We start from the raw sequence: 16,270 nt of genomic DNA, 5'->3' as shown, positions 1-16,270 counted from the left end.
AGAAAGAGGGCATAATTAAATGTAAGCCTTTCAAGGTCAGCTCTTCTGTGCTGATCCTGGTAAGTGCTACAATGAAATGCTCTTCCTTATTTGCATGTAGAATGGTTTCTACTCAGAGAACTCTGCTTGCCATACAGGTGCTACACAAATCACTAATACATGTATTAGCAGGTTATGGTTTTTTGAGGACAGGACTGACATTCAGAGAGACCCCAACAGGCTTCAGCAGCAGCCTGAACAAAACCCTCATGAGTTCCAGAAATAACTAAAATGCAGAGTCCGGAACAGACTCAACCTGTCCATGAGGACAGGCTGGGGACCACCTGGCTGGGAAGCTGATCTGCTTGAGAAAGATGCAGGGCTCTTGGTGGACAGTCAGCTGGGCAAGAGTCACTGGCATTGGTGAAGGCCGAGAACTTTCTGATCTAAAAAAAGACGTTAACAAACCAGTGCAAGTCCGGCAGGGGCCACCATGATGGTTGGGAGCTGGAGCACATGCCTTGTGAGGAACGGCTGAGGGAATGGGGCTTGTTCAGCCTGGAGATGATGGCTGCGGGGGAGGTGTCTGAAAAGACAGTGGCCATAAATTGAAAAAGGAAAGCTGCTAGCTGGGTATAAGCAAAATATTTTTCAGTCTGAGGAGAACTGAATGCTGAGCAGGTTGCCCGGAGAAGCTTTGAAGTGTCAGTCCTTGGAGGTTTTGAAAACTTGGCTGGACAAGAGCTCTGAGCAACCTGGACAGGCTTCAGAGTCCACCCTTCATTTGAGCAAGAGGCTGAACTAGAGACCTCCCAAGTGGATTCTGCGATGCTGGATTAAACTTCTGAGAGAAAATGAGACACGGTGTTTGTAACTTGTTTGAGATGACATACCATCTGTGGCTGAACTGGGAATAGAGTTATTAAATTCTGAGGCTCAGTGGTGCATGTGTGCATGCTAATGAGATCTCTTGGGTGAAGGAGCCATCACCGCTTGGGAAAATAGCCTTGAGAGAAATCTAGGTTAAATCCACATAGTGTTCCATCATACTGATGTCTGAGATTCAGGCAGTCATAGCAAAAAAGCAGAGAAATGTTCAGACATAAGAAGTGAATAGGAACAATGTAATATTAAAAATTTACTTTTTGATTTGATAGGTTAAAGGCTTTGCTCTAAAGGTTGATGCAAGGATCATTTGCCATAGGCACAGCACTTCCTCCCATGTAATGGGGTTAGGTGCACTGATCCTTACTGTCCTGGTACTGTTTTGTTTGTTGGGGTCTTGGTGCTCAGTGTTTATGTCTGCAGCCTTAGAGCTTTCAGCAGCTTGAGATAATGTCTTCTTTAGCAAGAACAGATGCGGTAGAACACAGCTCAGTGAACAGAGCCATAGGATTCATCAGGATAATTCCCTGGCTTTTATATCTCTGTTTTTATCAAATAATGGTAAATACTGCAGTTCAGGTACTGTAAAGATAGTAATTCAGCTATGAATAATCATTAACACTTCAAGTCCCTAGTATTTTTGAAAGTAAAAGGGGTTTTGCTGTGTTATCTGTAACAGTATTTTTTTCCTTCTGTATTTTGTTGTTACCATCAGAATTTCCTCTTTATAACAAAATATAAAAGCATGGAGATTACAGAAAGGTTTTTGTCCTGTTGTTTCAAAATGCAGGCACTAGGAATAAATTAATACTGTACTTGATTCTGTAACAGCTCAGATACACCTTTGTAATTTCATTATTGTTGTACATCTGAGATACTTATCACCTGCTGCCTTGCACAAATCCCTGTCACAGATGTAAACTTTCATCAGGACTGCCTTTTATTTCTACATTTACCTACCCTCAAATTGGAGTTTGTTGGACAGACTTCATAGTGAACAAAACAATAATTTGAAGAACAACATAAGGCAATAGCAGTTTAGCAAAGCCTTTATCTGAATATTCTGATATTTTTGTTATTATGATTAAAATAAATATTTCCTCAACAGAGACTCACTGCCTATCTTGACCTTAGCCTGGATAAGTGCTATGTGATTCCTCTGAACACTTCAGTTGTTATGCCACCAAAAAATTTCCTGGAGCTGCTCATCAACATCAAGGTACGGTTAAATAGTAAGTAATTTGTTCTTAAGACAGGGAAGAAGGAGAATTATTTTTTTTTCCAGAACTATGACATTCACATAAGGTGCATGTGTTAGAAAGTTAACTCATCACTAGAGAACTTTGCAGAGGGAAAAAAAAAAAAACAACAACAAAAAACCAGTCATAGTTAATTAACTACAATCATGAAGGAATTATTTTTCAGAGGAGGACAGACAAACCTGATCTCATTCTTCGTTGCTACAAATTTGATTGACAAAATTGTGAAGATGTGGTGTACCTAGACTCTTTGGTGGCTGTCTATGTGGTTTTTAATTTGTAATCCATTGTGACTAAAGTTTGCATAAAGCATGTGTGCACTGGACTAAGACTGGTTAGCTGAAAATCTTAAAGTAGGTATACTGGGAAATGCTTTTAACGTGGGCATTGTTTAAAGCATAGGGCCGTACGGTCGGCACCTACTTTGTACTGATCCAGTGTCTGTAGGGTGATGTACGTGAGGTGTGTTGGATTTACTGTGCGTGCTCAGAGAAATTAGATGTGGCACTAGGTGTGGTGGACTAGCACTGGATGCAAGTTCACGAGGCTTCCAGCAGCCTTAAGATGGATATTCGTGTTTCAAGAGAGGTTTTGTGTGACTGATCAGGATTTGGTCTCTATGATTAGCAAAGCCCATTTAAGCAAGAGGGGTTTTAATATAGCCAGATTCCTGGTTCTGCGAGCACCAGACCTGCAGAACAAGATTCGGTGTCCTTAAAAACAAGGACTGTGGACAGGGCTGAGATACCACAATCACTCAGCAACCGAACATGAGTTTTCAGTATGATGTTGTAGGAGCTCCTAATCGCTTCCCAGCTGAGTTTGATAATTGAACACTGCTGCATGGCCTGTGGTGCTGGTGCTGGCTGGCTTGTCACTGCCACGAGGACACGCTGTTCTGTTAGTAGTACTCGCTGGGTGAAACATAATGGCCTGTGAAATCGAGGAGGCCAAAGTAGATAATCTAATGGAGTCTCTTTAGTAATTTAATAGGAATCATTTTTATTGTTTAACTCTTACATACGTATGCTCTTAATGCATATTTAAATAGTATTTACCTTGATTTTCAGCCTTCTGGTTTCTTTACAGAACAGCAAAACACTCTGGGTGGGGAAGAGAGCTGATAAGCTAACGTGTGTCTAAGGTTTGGGAAGAGTGTTTTAAATTCTGTTTTACTGGGCTTTTGTAACTTTAGAATTGTTAGTATCATCTTCGGGTTTGCATCTTTCAAGTGAGGCTTTGAAATTAGGACTCCAGGAACCATTTTAGCCATTTCTGAGTGGTTCGTGTATTATAAATAAATTTCATGTGAAAAATGACTTCACAAGTAAGTCCTCTGCTGCTTTTTTGATGCCTATTTTGAGACTGGCTATTTAACCACACTTTCATTGCTGTACATAAGGATGAGGTGGTCTCTGTAAAACTCAGTGACCTCATATTTTTTTACTTTGTGTATGCTGTTTTGTTTCCATTTTTAATTCACACAAATTCCACTATTAAAATCTGTTAATTTCTTAGTTTGTCATTAGTAGTAAATCAAATATGCTTGGTTTACAAGTAAGAGAGTAACCAGGCGTCATGCATTTAATTGATAATCTGTGCAAAACAAACTGTTTTGATCATTGTCCCCAACAATGAGTGCCCTAATTTCATGAGGCATCTGTTTAATTCTCATTGTATTAACAAAATGCTGTGGGCATTTGATGTCTCAGAAAATCAAGATAAATGTTTTGTAACTGAAATTTGGGAAACTATTCTGCAGATGCACAAAGTGAGCAAATTTCTGTTCACTGTCTTGCAGTCACACTGGTTGCACAAGAAAAAAAAAACAATTAAAGTGCTTGTTTCATTAAAATGAGCTCTGACTACACGCAGAGGACATTTCATGAAAATGGAGGTGCTCTGCGTTGTTTTGTTTTTTAAAAAAAGCTATAATATTAGCCTAAAGAACCACATTTCTACATATTGATATAGTTTGCTTGAATATGCAGACAGTGAAAAGCCTCCCTTTCTTTGGGAAACAAGGCTGAAACCCAGGTGTATTTGCTCACCCGCCTCGTTCCCATTATTAAGCCAGCTGGCCAATTTTGACCATATGTGATGCACAGGACATATCAAAGATGATGATATTTGTGGCAATGCTGGATGCCAGTGCTGGGTAATTGTTCCTGTAGCTGCTGGGCAGAGGGAATTCCTGCACTGATCTCCCCCTCCTCCTGTGCTCCCTAGGAGGGTCCATGGGGTGGTCTGGGAGGTCCTGTGGTTTGGAGGGCACGAGCCCAGGAGCATCCTCGTAGGCTGCCCCATGTCCTCAGCACCTGCTGCCCACCCTGCTTGTGCCCTGCACTGCTGTTTTTCCCTGGGACTCCTTTAGGGATCTTTCCTGAAATTTGAGAGACCAGAGGTTAAGATACAGTAATTTACAGTGATTTAATACCAAATGATGAGTGGGATAATTTGGGAGTATGAAGTCTTTCCAAGCTCTTATTTTAAGAAGAAAAATTGCTGTTGTTTTCCTCATAGTATGTGCTGAAGAAACCTCGCACAATTTAAAGTGAGTTATACAGTCCTTTCTTTACTGAAAAGAATAGCATTTAATCAGCTTCTTCTCAACATGTCACATGGACTGAAAAGACAGGCTTGTTTTACGATGGAAATTTTTTGTTTATTGTTAATAAAAAATACAGCCATCTTTTGCCACAGAAGTTGAATTTGTTTCCATAATAAGATAACATTTTATTTTTAGAAAGCAAGCAACACCTTCTCTACTGCCATAAATTAGAATCACACTAACAGGATTTCTTAAATGAAGTAATATTTTTAAAAAGTTGATGATTATTTACCAGTGGCAGTATTAAGAAATTGGCTGATACCTAAGTGTGTGCATGTTGAGCTATGTACAGTGAGGTGCACACAGAGCTGGATCCCTTCATCATTTCAGCTGTGGCAAAGTAACACTGAAGGGACTAGAAGAGGCTTGGGAAGCCTTTGCGTGTCGTCATGACTCCTGCCTTTTTCATAATATTGCCTTAAAACACCTGATATGCCACCATAGCTTTCTAATACCTTTCCATATAAACAATGGTAGGAGTCGCTGTAATAACATGGGGCTAGATGGTCTCATCTTGAATTTGGCTTGAGAGTTTTGACTCACACTGTGAATATGTTCAAGGCTTCCCAAACCTGGTGGACTGCAGCTGGAGTATACTGCAGCTGGCATGCTTCAGCCCCAAGAGTATCCCTACGCAGAGCACAGTTCTGCCAACTCCTGTTTGGGAGTAGTCCCCACTGAGGTCTCTTGGGCTGTTGTTAATTAAGTGAAAACTTTGGATGAAAAGTTCAGGTCTGATCCGTGACAGTGGGTGCTTCTGGAAAGAAACATTTCTTCTCTGCTGAAGATTGACATTACTGTAGCGGGAGGAATATGCATCAGTGGAAGTTTTGTGACCTTTTTGAATATAATCATTATGTATTTCTGTAGTGCAGTGCAATCATGTTTGTATATTTAGAATAAAATCCTGTGGGTAATTCATACTTTGAAAGAATTCAAAGAAGATATGTCATAGCTGTGTTAAAGAAACACATTGCAAACTGTTTCTTGTGTACTTAGACCATGAAGAGATGGCTTTTGACAGAGCTGTTATATTTTTGTTCAATAGGCTGGAACATACTTGCCTCAGTCCTATTTGATTCATGAACAGATGATTGTTACTGATCGCATTGAAAATGTGGATCAGCTGGGATTCTTTATTTACCGCCTCTGCCGTGGCAAGGAGACCTATAAACTACAGCGCAAAGAAGCCATGAAAGGTAAACGTTCCTCCTGTGATCTTTCGTGTTGGCAGAAAGTTCAGTGCCGCTTGAGTTCAGTAAATAGGCTTGATTGTGTTGAAAATAATGATTTTTATTAAAGCAAGGTTGCTTATTGCCATAACCAGCTCTGTGGGCTTAAGTACATCTGATATTTTCTGTGTAGGTATGGAAATAAGTAATTTTATTGTGCAGAAGTGCTCAAGGCCTCAGTGAGCTAGGAGTTGCTGAAAAGTGTGTGTGTGTATGCATGGTATGTTTTGTATGGGGTTCAGGCTTTCATCGATGATGATGTTTTCTGGGCTTTCATCAATGTTTTTCTTTAATCCTGTTTCTTGACCCACGCCCCCAAAACAAGAAAAAACTTTAATAGATGAGAAGCCGTAGCCTTGTAGTCCATGTACAGAATTGCAGGCTCTTCTTGTCATTGGAGCCATCTGTAAATTTGTCCACATCTTCCTATTTGCATCAGTGAAATGTGAGTAAGAGTTGTCTTCACAGGAGAATTATAGTGATTGGTACTCCTTCACGGAAGATGTCACTTGGAAGAGTTGTGACAAACTATTAAATACTGCCTTAAATTTTCACTCAGATTTTACTCAAACTTGCCTTTTTTTAAAAAAACCTGTATGTGATGTGCAAGTGCACACTGAAGCAGTTTAATTGCTTCAGTCATATTGTTGGGAATATTCCCTGACTGCTTGGAAAAAAAAAAAGGAAAAGAAACACATTTTATAAATGTAATTTAGAACAATGTTTAAAAATTAAAAGGTCTTCATAGTAAAATCCAATTCAAAATTTGGTATGTTGTTCCTGTGGTAATAAATGATGAGCATGAGTTGGCAGTGAGCACTGGTTTGGCTAAAATTTGGTTAAATTATCTTTCTCTGGTTCTAAGGCATTGTTCTTCCAATAATACCAGTCTACTCTTTTTTTGCCTATAGTGCTTTATTCCTTTGCTGTTCCCTCTCTCATGTCCCACAAGTGTTTTTACAGATGCACAGAGGAGTCTGGGAACTGATCTGGGTTAAAACTAGCCAGTGGGGGGGGGGTTGGCAGATTGTTTCTAACTGAACTAGTACTGTGATTTGGTTCACCACACCTTCAGGATCATTGCCTGCTTATTGATTGTTGAAGTATGAATGTGTGCCTATGTGTGTTTTCTCTGAAAGCAGGATGGAAGAGGGGTGGTTCTGATTTCTGGTGACATCTTACTATAGCAAATGTAAAAGTGTTATGTCTCCGACGTACCTCATTCCCTCTTCCGTTTACTCTCTGTTGTTCTTTACTAATACAAACAGGAATTCAGAAGCGTGAAGCCGTCAATTGCCGAAAGATTCGACACTTTGAGAACAGGTTTGCTATGGAAACACTCATCTGTGAACAGTAATGAGGAATATTACTGTTACAGGAGACTTAAAAACTACAGTATGACCCCACCCTTTGTATTGTGTGCAGTGATTATTTTTTAAAATCTTCTTTTATGTAAGTAGTGGACAGGGCTTTATTGCTGAACACCTTCCATACTTCTCATCTCAAGATACATGTAAAATCAATACGGTTTAGTTTTTTTCCTTATTTTCAGGTGTGGTGTTCTTCTTATATTTGAATAGCGATTGTATAAAGACTTAGTTGCTAGTGCATTTCATGTGATGAGTCTTGAAAAATAGGAAGAAGAGAAAGTCTTTGAAATATCCACCAGTTTTTAATTAAGGAAAATTGAAAAGAATTATCAATGTACAAATGGACTGCAAGAGCTACTTCTAACTGTAATATTACATGCTATATAGTTTGTTACAGCATATAGACAAACTTGTATTTGACTCCCTAACAAAGTGCAATTTGTTTCGTTTTTAAAATATTGTCATATTTACCTTTTTAGATTGATTTCTGACTTGATGTTTTAAAATGGCAAGTGCTGTAACAATCTTTTAGAAAATTAAGTAGTAACTTATGTTACTAACTTGTATATAATCCATGTATGTGCAATGGAAAATAAACCTTATAAACCTGTTTGTCTAAAAGTCTTATGTTTTCTTTTGCTATCACTGAGGTTTTTTTAGAGAGGGGGACTACAGTTAAAGTTAATTAAAGCTTTTTACTTTTAAAAGTGAGAAAGCAGAATAGGTGATGGCTGAGAAATGGAATATGAACAGAGAAGCCTGTTTTTCTGTTCCTTTTTTTGCTTAAAGGCAATAGTGTGCTGCTTGCTTAAATTCTGAGTTGATATTTCCACAATACATACAGTCAAAGTGAGGCTCCAAAGCTGACTTGACATGTTGTTAATGTCTGAAATCCCTGTACTGAGTCTTTGTGAAATGATGTACATAACCTAGAGCGTGCCTTGAGTCAGGCTGACCCAGCTGAGAGCCAGGACTTTGCATTTCCCTTTGTTCAACTTCACAGTGTTCCTGTTGGCCTGTGCCATTGAGCTTTGCGAGTTAATACCATTTTGTGTCATGCCATTTGCACTTAAAACTGCTATTCTTAAAACAAGTTTGATTTTTTTTTTTTTATATGATTGGGATCTTTGTAGTGGCAACTTTTGTAGGGGAGAGTTCAGCGTAAGATGTATCACAGTACCTGGTGTTTTGATGCTGGTTGCAAGAAAAATTGTGGGAGAGAAAGAAAGGGAGTAACACTCAAAAACAAGGCTGGAAAATCTCTCCCAAAATCCACTTCTAGGCTTCCATAATAAGGGAACTAATTCGTCTTTCTGACCAAATTTTGAGCATTTTCTTATTAGGAAAGAAGGAATTTTAATAAATATTTGCATATTTGTTTGCAAAAACCCTGCTTAAATTGATTTTAAAATAATATGCACCATAGGTGTCCAAATCTTTTGTCTTAGGTGAATATAGTCAAGAGGCTAATCTTATTTTCACCTTTTAAAGGATCTTTTCTTAATATAGTGGGAGGATGCTTTACTGGTTTTTGGAGCTATTGTACAGTTGTAAACATGCTACCATCCAGCTTCCGGCTATTGTGAATGTTTGGATTGAGATAAAATAATTTGTTTTAAAGGAAGTTTTTAAAATACACAATACTTTTTTTTTTTTATTTACAGTTTAATCTTAGTGTAGGTGCGTTATATATGAAATGAAATGTATAATTGTTAACTTTCTGAACGCTGGACTATTTTAATCCCTTCTTGATGGTGCAAGGCAGTCAGAACATCAGAAAGTCTCACATAGATGCAGGTTAGATGGTCATGTATAAATTATATGTACATAGCTACACTTTGGTATAGATGTAAGCAAGCTGGAAAATCCACTGGAAAAACTTCAGCTATAGACATTCAGGATGTTGCAATTGTGTACTTGCATTAAAGGTCAAATATATGTCAGGAAAAGGTTACTGGTGTGTTCTTTGGAGCCCTGTATGATGTGAGATTTATGCTGAAGTACTTTTAAGCATGTTCCTACCTTTTCATGAGTGTACCATTTCTGTTTTCCATAAGTTAATATGAAACTTGCTCCTTTTAAGTAAGCCTCACATCATCTTGTTTTCAAAATAACACTCTGTAAGGAACTTTGTGATCTGTGGTATGTATCTTAATGGAGACCCTAGCAAATGAGGCTGCTGAAGGGGTGGCAGAGGGGGGAGAAATAGATTTGTTCTAGACAGGAGGTTTATATGATCATGCCACATGCCTGTGTCCCTAATAACTTTTGAGCCCGTTGGATGGGAGAATGAAATTTATTTCTATCAGTAGTGTGAAAATAAGTGTGGGGAAGGAGGGAGAAACTTGCGTGTGCTGAGTGAAAGCTCTCGGCATGTGCTCATGTCTTAAGTGCCATGCAGTTTGTATGGGAAGAAGACGCTGAGTGCAGGAAAAGCTTCGTGATGGAACTGCTGCTCTCAAAGTCAGTGAAGCATGGGACACAAATCCATGGGAAAAAATAGCTCTAGGAGCTGCTTGGCCTTTTTTTCCTTTTTTATTTTTAAAATAAAGTATAATAAACAAACATAGCTGTGCTATACTGAAGAAAACCACATGTCTAGCCCAATGAATTCCAGAAAAGGGTTAGCATAAAAATTACCTCATTGGACAATTATCTTTGCACATAGTTTTAAAACTTCTCATAGGAATGAAAATGAATCCTAATGCTGAGACACACTTTGTCACTGGAGTAGCAAAATCAGAGAAGTGCCACTATCCTGTATGCCACCGTGTTTATTGGATGGAGGGGGCTGTTGCTCTTGTGGGTCACAAGCAGTCTCTGATGTTCAGTAAGGGTATTGTCAACAGTCAGTGTGTACGATCGGGGCTTGCAAAGTGTGATCAAAGCTCCAAGTCTTCCCTCCTTCTCTAGTTGAAGCCTTGCAGCTTTAGTAAGGGGTCATGGAGCGAGTTTTGGCTTGAAGAAAACACTAAAGGCTTGCAGGACAGAAAATGGAAGTGTTTGGTTATCCGGTGCAAGGAGAAGCTGTGGGGTTACGTGAAGCAGCATGCACAGATGGGTTGCACTTGCAGAGACAAAAAGTAGGGGCTGGATTAATTTGTTTAAAGTTGATTGTTTCAGGCTGAATCAGTACCCTGGAAGGCAACAGAGGTTTATCAAAGCCATCACCTGAGGGTAGCAATGTCCTCTGCAAAGGTGGGTACATCTTTTGTTGGTATGAATTTGAGTGGAAGGATGGAAATCTGACATGGCTGTGTTAGCAGAAGCCTGTGGTTTAGAAATATTAGCAGAGTTGTACTCTGACTGGCATTGTTTGCTCTGAATGTAGGATATATTGCTGTGAAATGCTGGGGTTTCAACCCCAAGCCCCAAATTAAGGTTGACATATGGGTGATTCCCACAGCCCCTCACAAAGCAGGGGTGAGTTTCCATTTAAGCTTCCTTCCAGGGTGGGTCTGGCCTTGCAGGGAGAGCCATTGGGGAAAGGAGCCCCAGGTGTCCCACATTAAGTAACCCAAGGTCAGGTGTCACACTTGGGGATAAAAGCTGGGACCACTTGCAGGCAAGGGCAGTGTCTGTCTGTGAGGTGGATGCACTGTGCAGAGTTCCCTGTTGGGGAAGGACCTCCTGTCTCCCTGGGACTGGGCTCCAGTCAGGTCTGGCCTTTGTAAACATGGGCTGTGTAGAGATTCAATATGTGGCTTCCTTTGTCTTATGTATTTGGCTTGTTGACTTGGTTGTCTCCTGTCCCTTCTATGGGAGACTGCATTTCACCATTATTCCACCCATTGTTGGTTGTGTGGCGTCAATGGGGTCAGTGGGATTGATGTCAATTATGTATAATCTGACTGACTGGCTTGTACCCGCAGCACTCACCCTTTTGTATCGAATACAATTTGGTTATTAGTTCATCTTTATGCTGGCTGTGTCCTTTATGCTAGGCCTGATAATTGGCAAAACATACTGTCATGCGGGAAGCAACATAGAAGAGCCTATACACCAGTGTTTTCACCTAATTGAGGTATTTCACTGCCATGCCTTGGTAAAGAATGTAATTATCTTGGACTCTCTTAACAAAGAGAAAAAGTCAAGATCATGGGTAGATTTAATTCAGACAAATTTTTGTCTGATCACTGTGGGCTATGGTTGCTAATTTCAATTGTTTTTCAGGTTGTCGGTTAAAATGAATTTTATTCCTGAGAACTGCTTCTTGTGGGCTTAGGAAATCTTGGAAGAGGAGGCATGGGAAACATCCTCACTGGGGAGACCGCCAGCAGCAGGACAGGGTGTTGCCTGTGCCGGAGCACACTTTCTCACGCAGAGAGGAAGCAGAACCTGGAACTGAGCAAGACGGGAAAGGAGGGGTCACAACAGGGTCATTAATGTGGACGTGTAATTGCAACAAGAGGGTTGTGGTTGGTTGGTCTGTCGACTTTTTATTTCATTACCAGTTGGCAGTACCAACCAAAATGAGCTGCCCTGCAGAGGGGGTACAGGATGCCCTGTGCACCCCAGGGGCAGAACGTGTCAGGGCTTAGAAGCACTTTGCCTATGGGGACACACGAGACAGTACCTGCGTGACAAAGCACATGGTGTGAGAGAGCTGTGCATGCAAAAGCATGTTTTATATTAACGTCCGGACACCTTCCATAAGCAAGGAAAGCTGTACCGGGAATTATTTTTTCCTGATGTAATTGCACTTGCACTAAGGCCTCATTTGATATTGTATCAGAAATACTGTGGCCAGCAGGGACAGGGAAGGGATCTTACCCCTGTGCTTGGCACTGGTGAGGCCGCCCCTCGATTCCTGTGTTCAGTTTTGGGCCCCTCACTACAAAAAGGACATTGAAGGACTCGAGCGTGTCCAGAGAAGAGCAACAAAGCTGGTGCAGGGTCTGGAGCACAGGTCGTACGAGGAGCGGCTGAGGGAACTGGGGGTGTTTAGTCTGGAGAAGAGGAGGCTGAGGGGAGACCTCATCGCCCTCTACAGCTCCCTGAAAGGAGGTTGCAGAGAGCTGGGGATGAGTCTCTTTAACCAAGCAATAAGCAATAGGACAAGAGGGAATGGCTCAAGTTGAGCTAGGGAAGGTTTAGACTGGATATCAGGAAGCATTTATTTAGAGAATGGGTTGTTGGGCGTTGGAATGTGCTGCCCAGGGAGATGGTGGAGTCCCCATCCCTGGAGGTGTTTAAGAGTAGAGTCGACATAGTGCTGAGGGATATGGTGTAGTTGGAAACTCACATTAATGGTTGGACTGGATGATAGTCAAGGTCTTTTCCAACCTAGACAATTATGTGATTCTGTGAAACTGCATCAGTCAGGGATTTTATTTTTGAGTACCCTGGTTCTTGATGCACAAATGTGGGTGTTTGCATATAGGTGTTGTATACATGCAGATATTTCTCCATCCAGTGACAACACAGTGTCCTTTCAGATCCCACTAGCAATTTGGTCAAACACTTTATTGATAGAGATTACTGCCTTAAACTCATCACTGCAGTATCTGAAACTCCAGCAGTGCACTATGTAATGCTCTGAGAACAGCAAGTCATGAATGTGTATAAATGTGGAATGGAAATCTTCTTTTTATTAATAATGTGTGTATATATAGAGAGAGTCTTTGAACTGTTAGAGGAGGCAACACCTAAAAAATACCTCTCCAGTGAGAAATGGGTTGAGGTTTGTCATTGTCCCTATGGATTTAACATCACTGTCAAATATTAACTTTTAGAAGTGGTTTATATCCTTCATATTTTGAACTAAGCCTTCACGTAGGACACAATATTAGGGACCAGGCTCACGAACAAGGGGTACAACCAGCCAGCTTCTCCCCATCACACCCGTAAACCATTCCCAGCTTCAAAGGCAGAGCTGATGCCAGTGCAATTGTAAGGCAGTGTTACCAGAGGAGGTCATGCTGGGGTGAGAAAAAGACCCGGCTTAAACCATGGCCGTAGCATCCCTCAGACCATCACTTAAGCCCATCTGTAACTCCAGGTGGTGCTCCAGAGAAATCCTCCTTAAGGGCTGGGGCCTGGAGGGCAGCAGTTGGAGAAGAGTTGGCCAGCAGGGAGCTGGGGTGGCTCTGTCACCTTGCTCCTGTTAGCACTTGTGGCAGGGCTTTGAGAGGGACAGTTGGGTGATACTGATGGTGGTGCTGCACGGTGCAAGGGCTGCCCATGCACAGAAAAGGCTGGCTGGGAGAGGTTATGCCCCCTCCCTGGTTAATTCTGCCTGCTACAGGCAGGGAAATGAGGTGTGATTTGGGCAAACATTTTTACAATCTGTGAATTTTACAGCCTATGGGCTTTATTCAAGCAAAACTTCTGCCAATATTTAATACTTGGACTAATTCAGAAGCTGCCAATTTAGTGGTTTTAGTGCATACATTTGTGTCATGCATCTCTAGATTTTATTACAATTGTAGCTTAAGTGGTAGAGGCCTGTCATAATGTAGAAATAAGCAACTAGTCTTGGTAGTCCATGAGGTACGCTTAAATGAAGTTTCCCCATCACAAATATTTCATTTTTATGAGAACTAAAAAAGTAGCAAGCTTCTATATCTGAGCAGTAAGAGTCAAAATAAATGGGCTTGGTTTCATTTGCAATGAAAGCATGACTTCTATTCCCACCGGCAATTACAATGAAACTATAGCAACAGTTTTAAGTGAAAAAATTAAGATAATAAAATTACTTAAGATTGTGTATCAACTGGAAACAATGAGTCAGGACTGCCTGACTGGGCAATATTTCATGTACTGCCATCTGTCTATGACCTACACTTTAAAAGCTGTTGTAGCAAGATGTTTAGAATGAAAATACTGTCAGGTCAGATGAGAAATTATCATTAGTAGTTTATTTGACCTTGCAGTGTTTCCTTTGGGTTTGGTTTTGGTTTTGTTTTTTTTTTTTCTTCCCCAATAAGAGCTTCTTTTTCTTCTTTCCTTTGTCATTTTATTCCAAAAGCCCAGAGGCTCCATTTAAAAGAAATATTTTAAAATACAGGATTAAAACATTCCAATCAGTATACCTAATGGGGCAGGGAAGAGCACAGCAATTTACCTACAGTTTTACACATGCGCCTTTCTTTGGAAACACATACAAACACATTAAGTCTTTTTACTGCAGTTTAGATGTAGTTACTTAAATCTTAGGTTCCAGGATGGAGAATTAAAAGGTTATTGTAGCTCGATTCATCTGCTGCCTCCCTTCTTCTCCCTCCAGTTGGAACTTGAAGCATTCTGAGATTTTATTTTGGTTGTACCTGCTTATGGAGGGGAGCCCTAATTGCCTTGCTTGATGAAAAAGTGCATAAAATTTGCTTTGATAAGGTGCTTAGCACACTAACAATTGTAGAAAATTAGTATTTACACTGAGGCTGGTTGTCAACTCTTTAAAAGGATGTGATGTTCTCTAAGCACAAATGCACAGGGGGTTATGAGAGCAACTCATATGCTTTGCCTCTCATTTGGATGACCTGGCTCTGTAAGTGTGCTAAAGCAGCTGTGAGGGAAGCTACCCAGGAGGGTGTGTTTCCTTCTTGCTGACAGCTGGGAGGGTCTCCCCTGGCTCTCTGAGATGCTTCACTCTCATTTTAAATTCTTCTGTGTTCTTAAAACCAGTTGTGAGGAGAGGTCGATAGACTCGTCTGTGGTTTAGGGTTTTAGCTTACTTTTCCAAGCTGGTAGATGTGCCTAGTTGTTTGTAGTTCAGCTGTAGACAACATGCAGTCCTAGACTCCAAACCTTTCACAGCATCTGGTATCATCTGATTGTAAGAAGTATTTAAATGTGCCTAGAAGCAGGGTAAAGTTACTGTCAGTTTTAATGGAATTATGATAAGGAATGTCTAAATCCCACTACACTCTACAACTCAAAACATTTCATTTGGAGTTTATGTGCTTTGATTTGCCTCAGAAATCTCATTTGTTCTGTATTCACTTTACTGTAATTGGTTTAATTATAATTATGAACCAGAAAAATACTGTTCTCCTGTTTTAAATTAATTAATATAAAGAAAAATCCTGAACAAAAAGTGTGAATCTTAAAAATACTAGTGAATTTTTACTGTATAGCATAGCTATACTTTTTTTTTTTTTTAATCCAGAGCTTTGGCAGGACTCTCCCTAAAACTAGTTGCTTTACAGATAAATGATAAATATGTGCATGTTGTTAAGAGTCCTTACATATAAATATTTTTACTTTTTCTAAGAAGTTGTCATCCTACAAAACTGAAAATGCATGTGTTCATTTGCAGCAGTGATCTGCCTTCTAAATACGGGTATGTGACTGCAGATGACAGAGTAGAGTTTAAGGATCTGTGAATCGGGGCACTGGGGATTTGAATATTACTGGCTTAAAATCCAAAAGGTGCCCAAAGCCTTGAGAATTTTTTAGATTAAATGTAATTGTAATGCACAGCGTTAAAAGTACTTGTTAGGACTTGGATGAATTTCAGACTGAGAGATGGTCATGAAAGATCTGTAATTTCTATCCTGCTCTACGCCTGTACAGCTATTTATTTTTATATATAGGTGTATGGTTCTTCCCATGTCATAGAAAAGAAGCATCGACAGCCACCAGCTTGTTTAGTACCTGAAGTATCAGAAACAGCTAGGCTACCGTCTCTGGAGCGACTGGAGGACCCTGGAGGATCTCTAGGGCCGAGGGTGCAAGCGCTCGTTTTGCAAGGAAGCGGCGCTGACCACCTCACCAAGGCGTCCTTTCTCCCTCAGCCACCTGCGGCTCAGCCGGGTGCCATCGCTCCTCCTCTTGCTGAGTCCTCAGCTTTGACTCACGTCACCTGTAACGTGAAGGCGAGAGACGCCGCCGGGGACGGAGCCGCTGCCGCGGTACCTGCCGGCGGTGACACGGCGCCGCCACCTCAGGGAGCGGAGCTCCGCCCCGCGCCGCCCGCGATCCGGTTGCCTG

At 40.8% G+C, this 16,270-nt stretch overlaps 2 protein-coding genes across 2 annotated transcripts in view; both read left to right on the top strand.

Moving 5' to 3' along the window:
* Window positions 1-7,957, top strand: part of ITM2B (integral membrane protein 2B) — an 11,537-nt gene extending 3,580 nt beyond the window's left edge. The window contains exons 3-5 of the mRNA XM_026850855.1: window positions 1,973-2,083; window positions 5,783-5,933; window positions 7,235-7,957. Of these exons, the coding sequence (XP_026706656.1) occupies window positions 1,973-2,083; window positions 5,783-5,933; window positions 7,235-7,323 (351 nt within the window). The 3' untranslated portion in view covers window positions 7,324-7,957. The remainder of the gene's footprint in view (window positions 1-1,972; window positions 2,084-5,782; window positions 5,934-7,234) is intronic.
* A 4,978-nt stretch (window positions 7,958-12,935) lies between these two features.
* RB1 (RB transcriptional corepressor 1) overlaps window positions 12,936-16,270 on the top strand; it is an 89,087-nt gene continuing 85,752 nt past the window's right edge. The window contains exons 1-2 of the mRNA XM_026864941.1: window positions 12,936-13,019; window positions 15,874-16,262. Of these exons, the coding sequence (XP_026720742.1) occupies window positions 12,936-13,019; window positions 15,874-16,262 (473 nt within the window). The remainder of the gene's footprint in view (window positions 13,020-15,873; window positions 16,263-16,270) is intronic.

This window comes from Athene cunicularia (assembly GCF_003259725.1).
Source record: "Athene cunicularia isolate RWA chromosome 1 unlocalized genomic scaffold, athCun1 chr1_part1, whole genome shotgun sequence".
Classification (NCBI taxonomy): Eukaryota; Metazoa; Chordata; class Aves; order Strigiformes; family Strigidae; genus Athene; species Athene cunicularia.
This window is presented reverse-complemented; position numbering and strand designations above follow the sequence as displayed.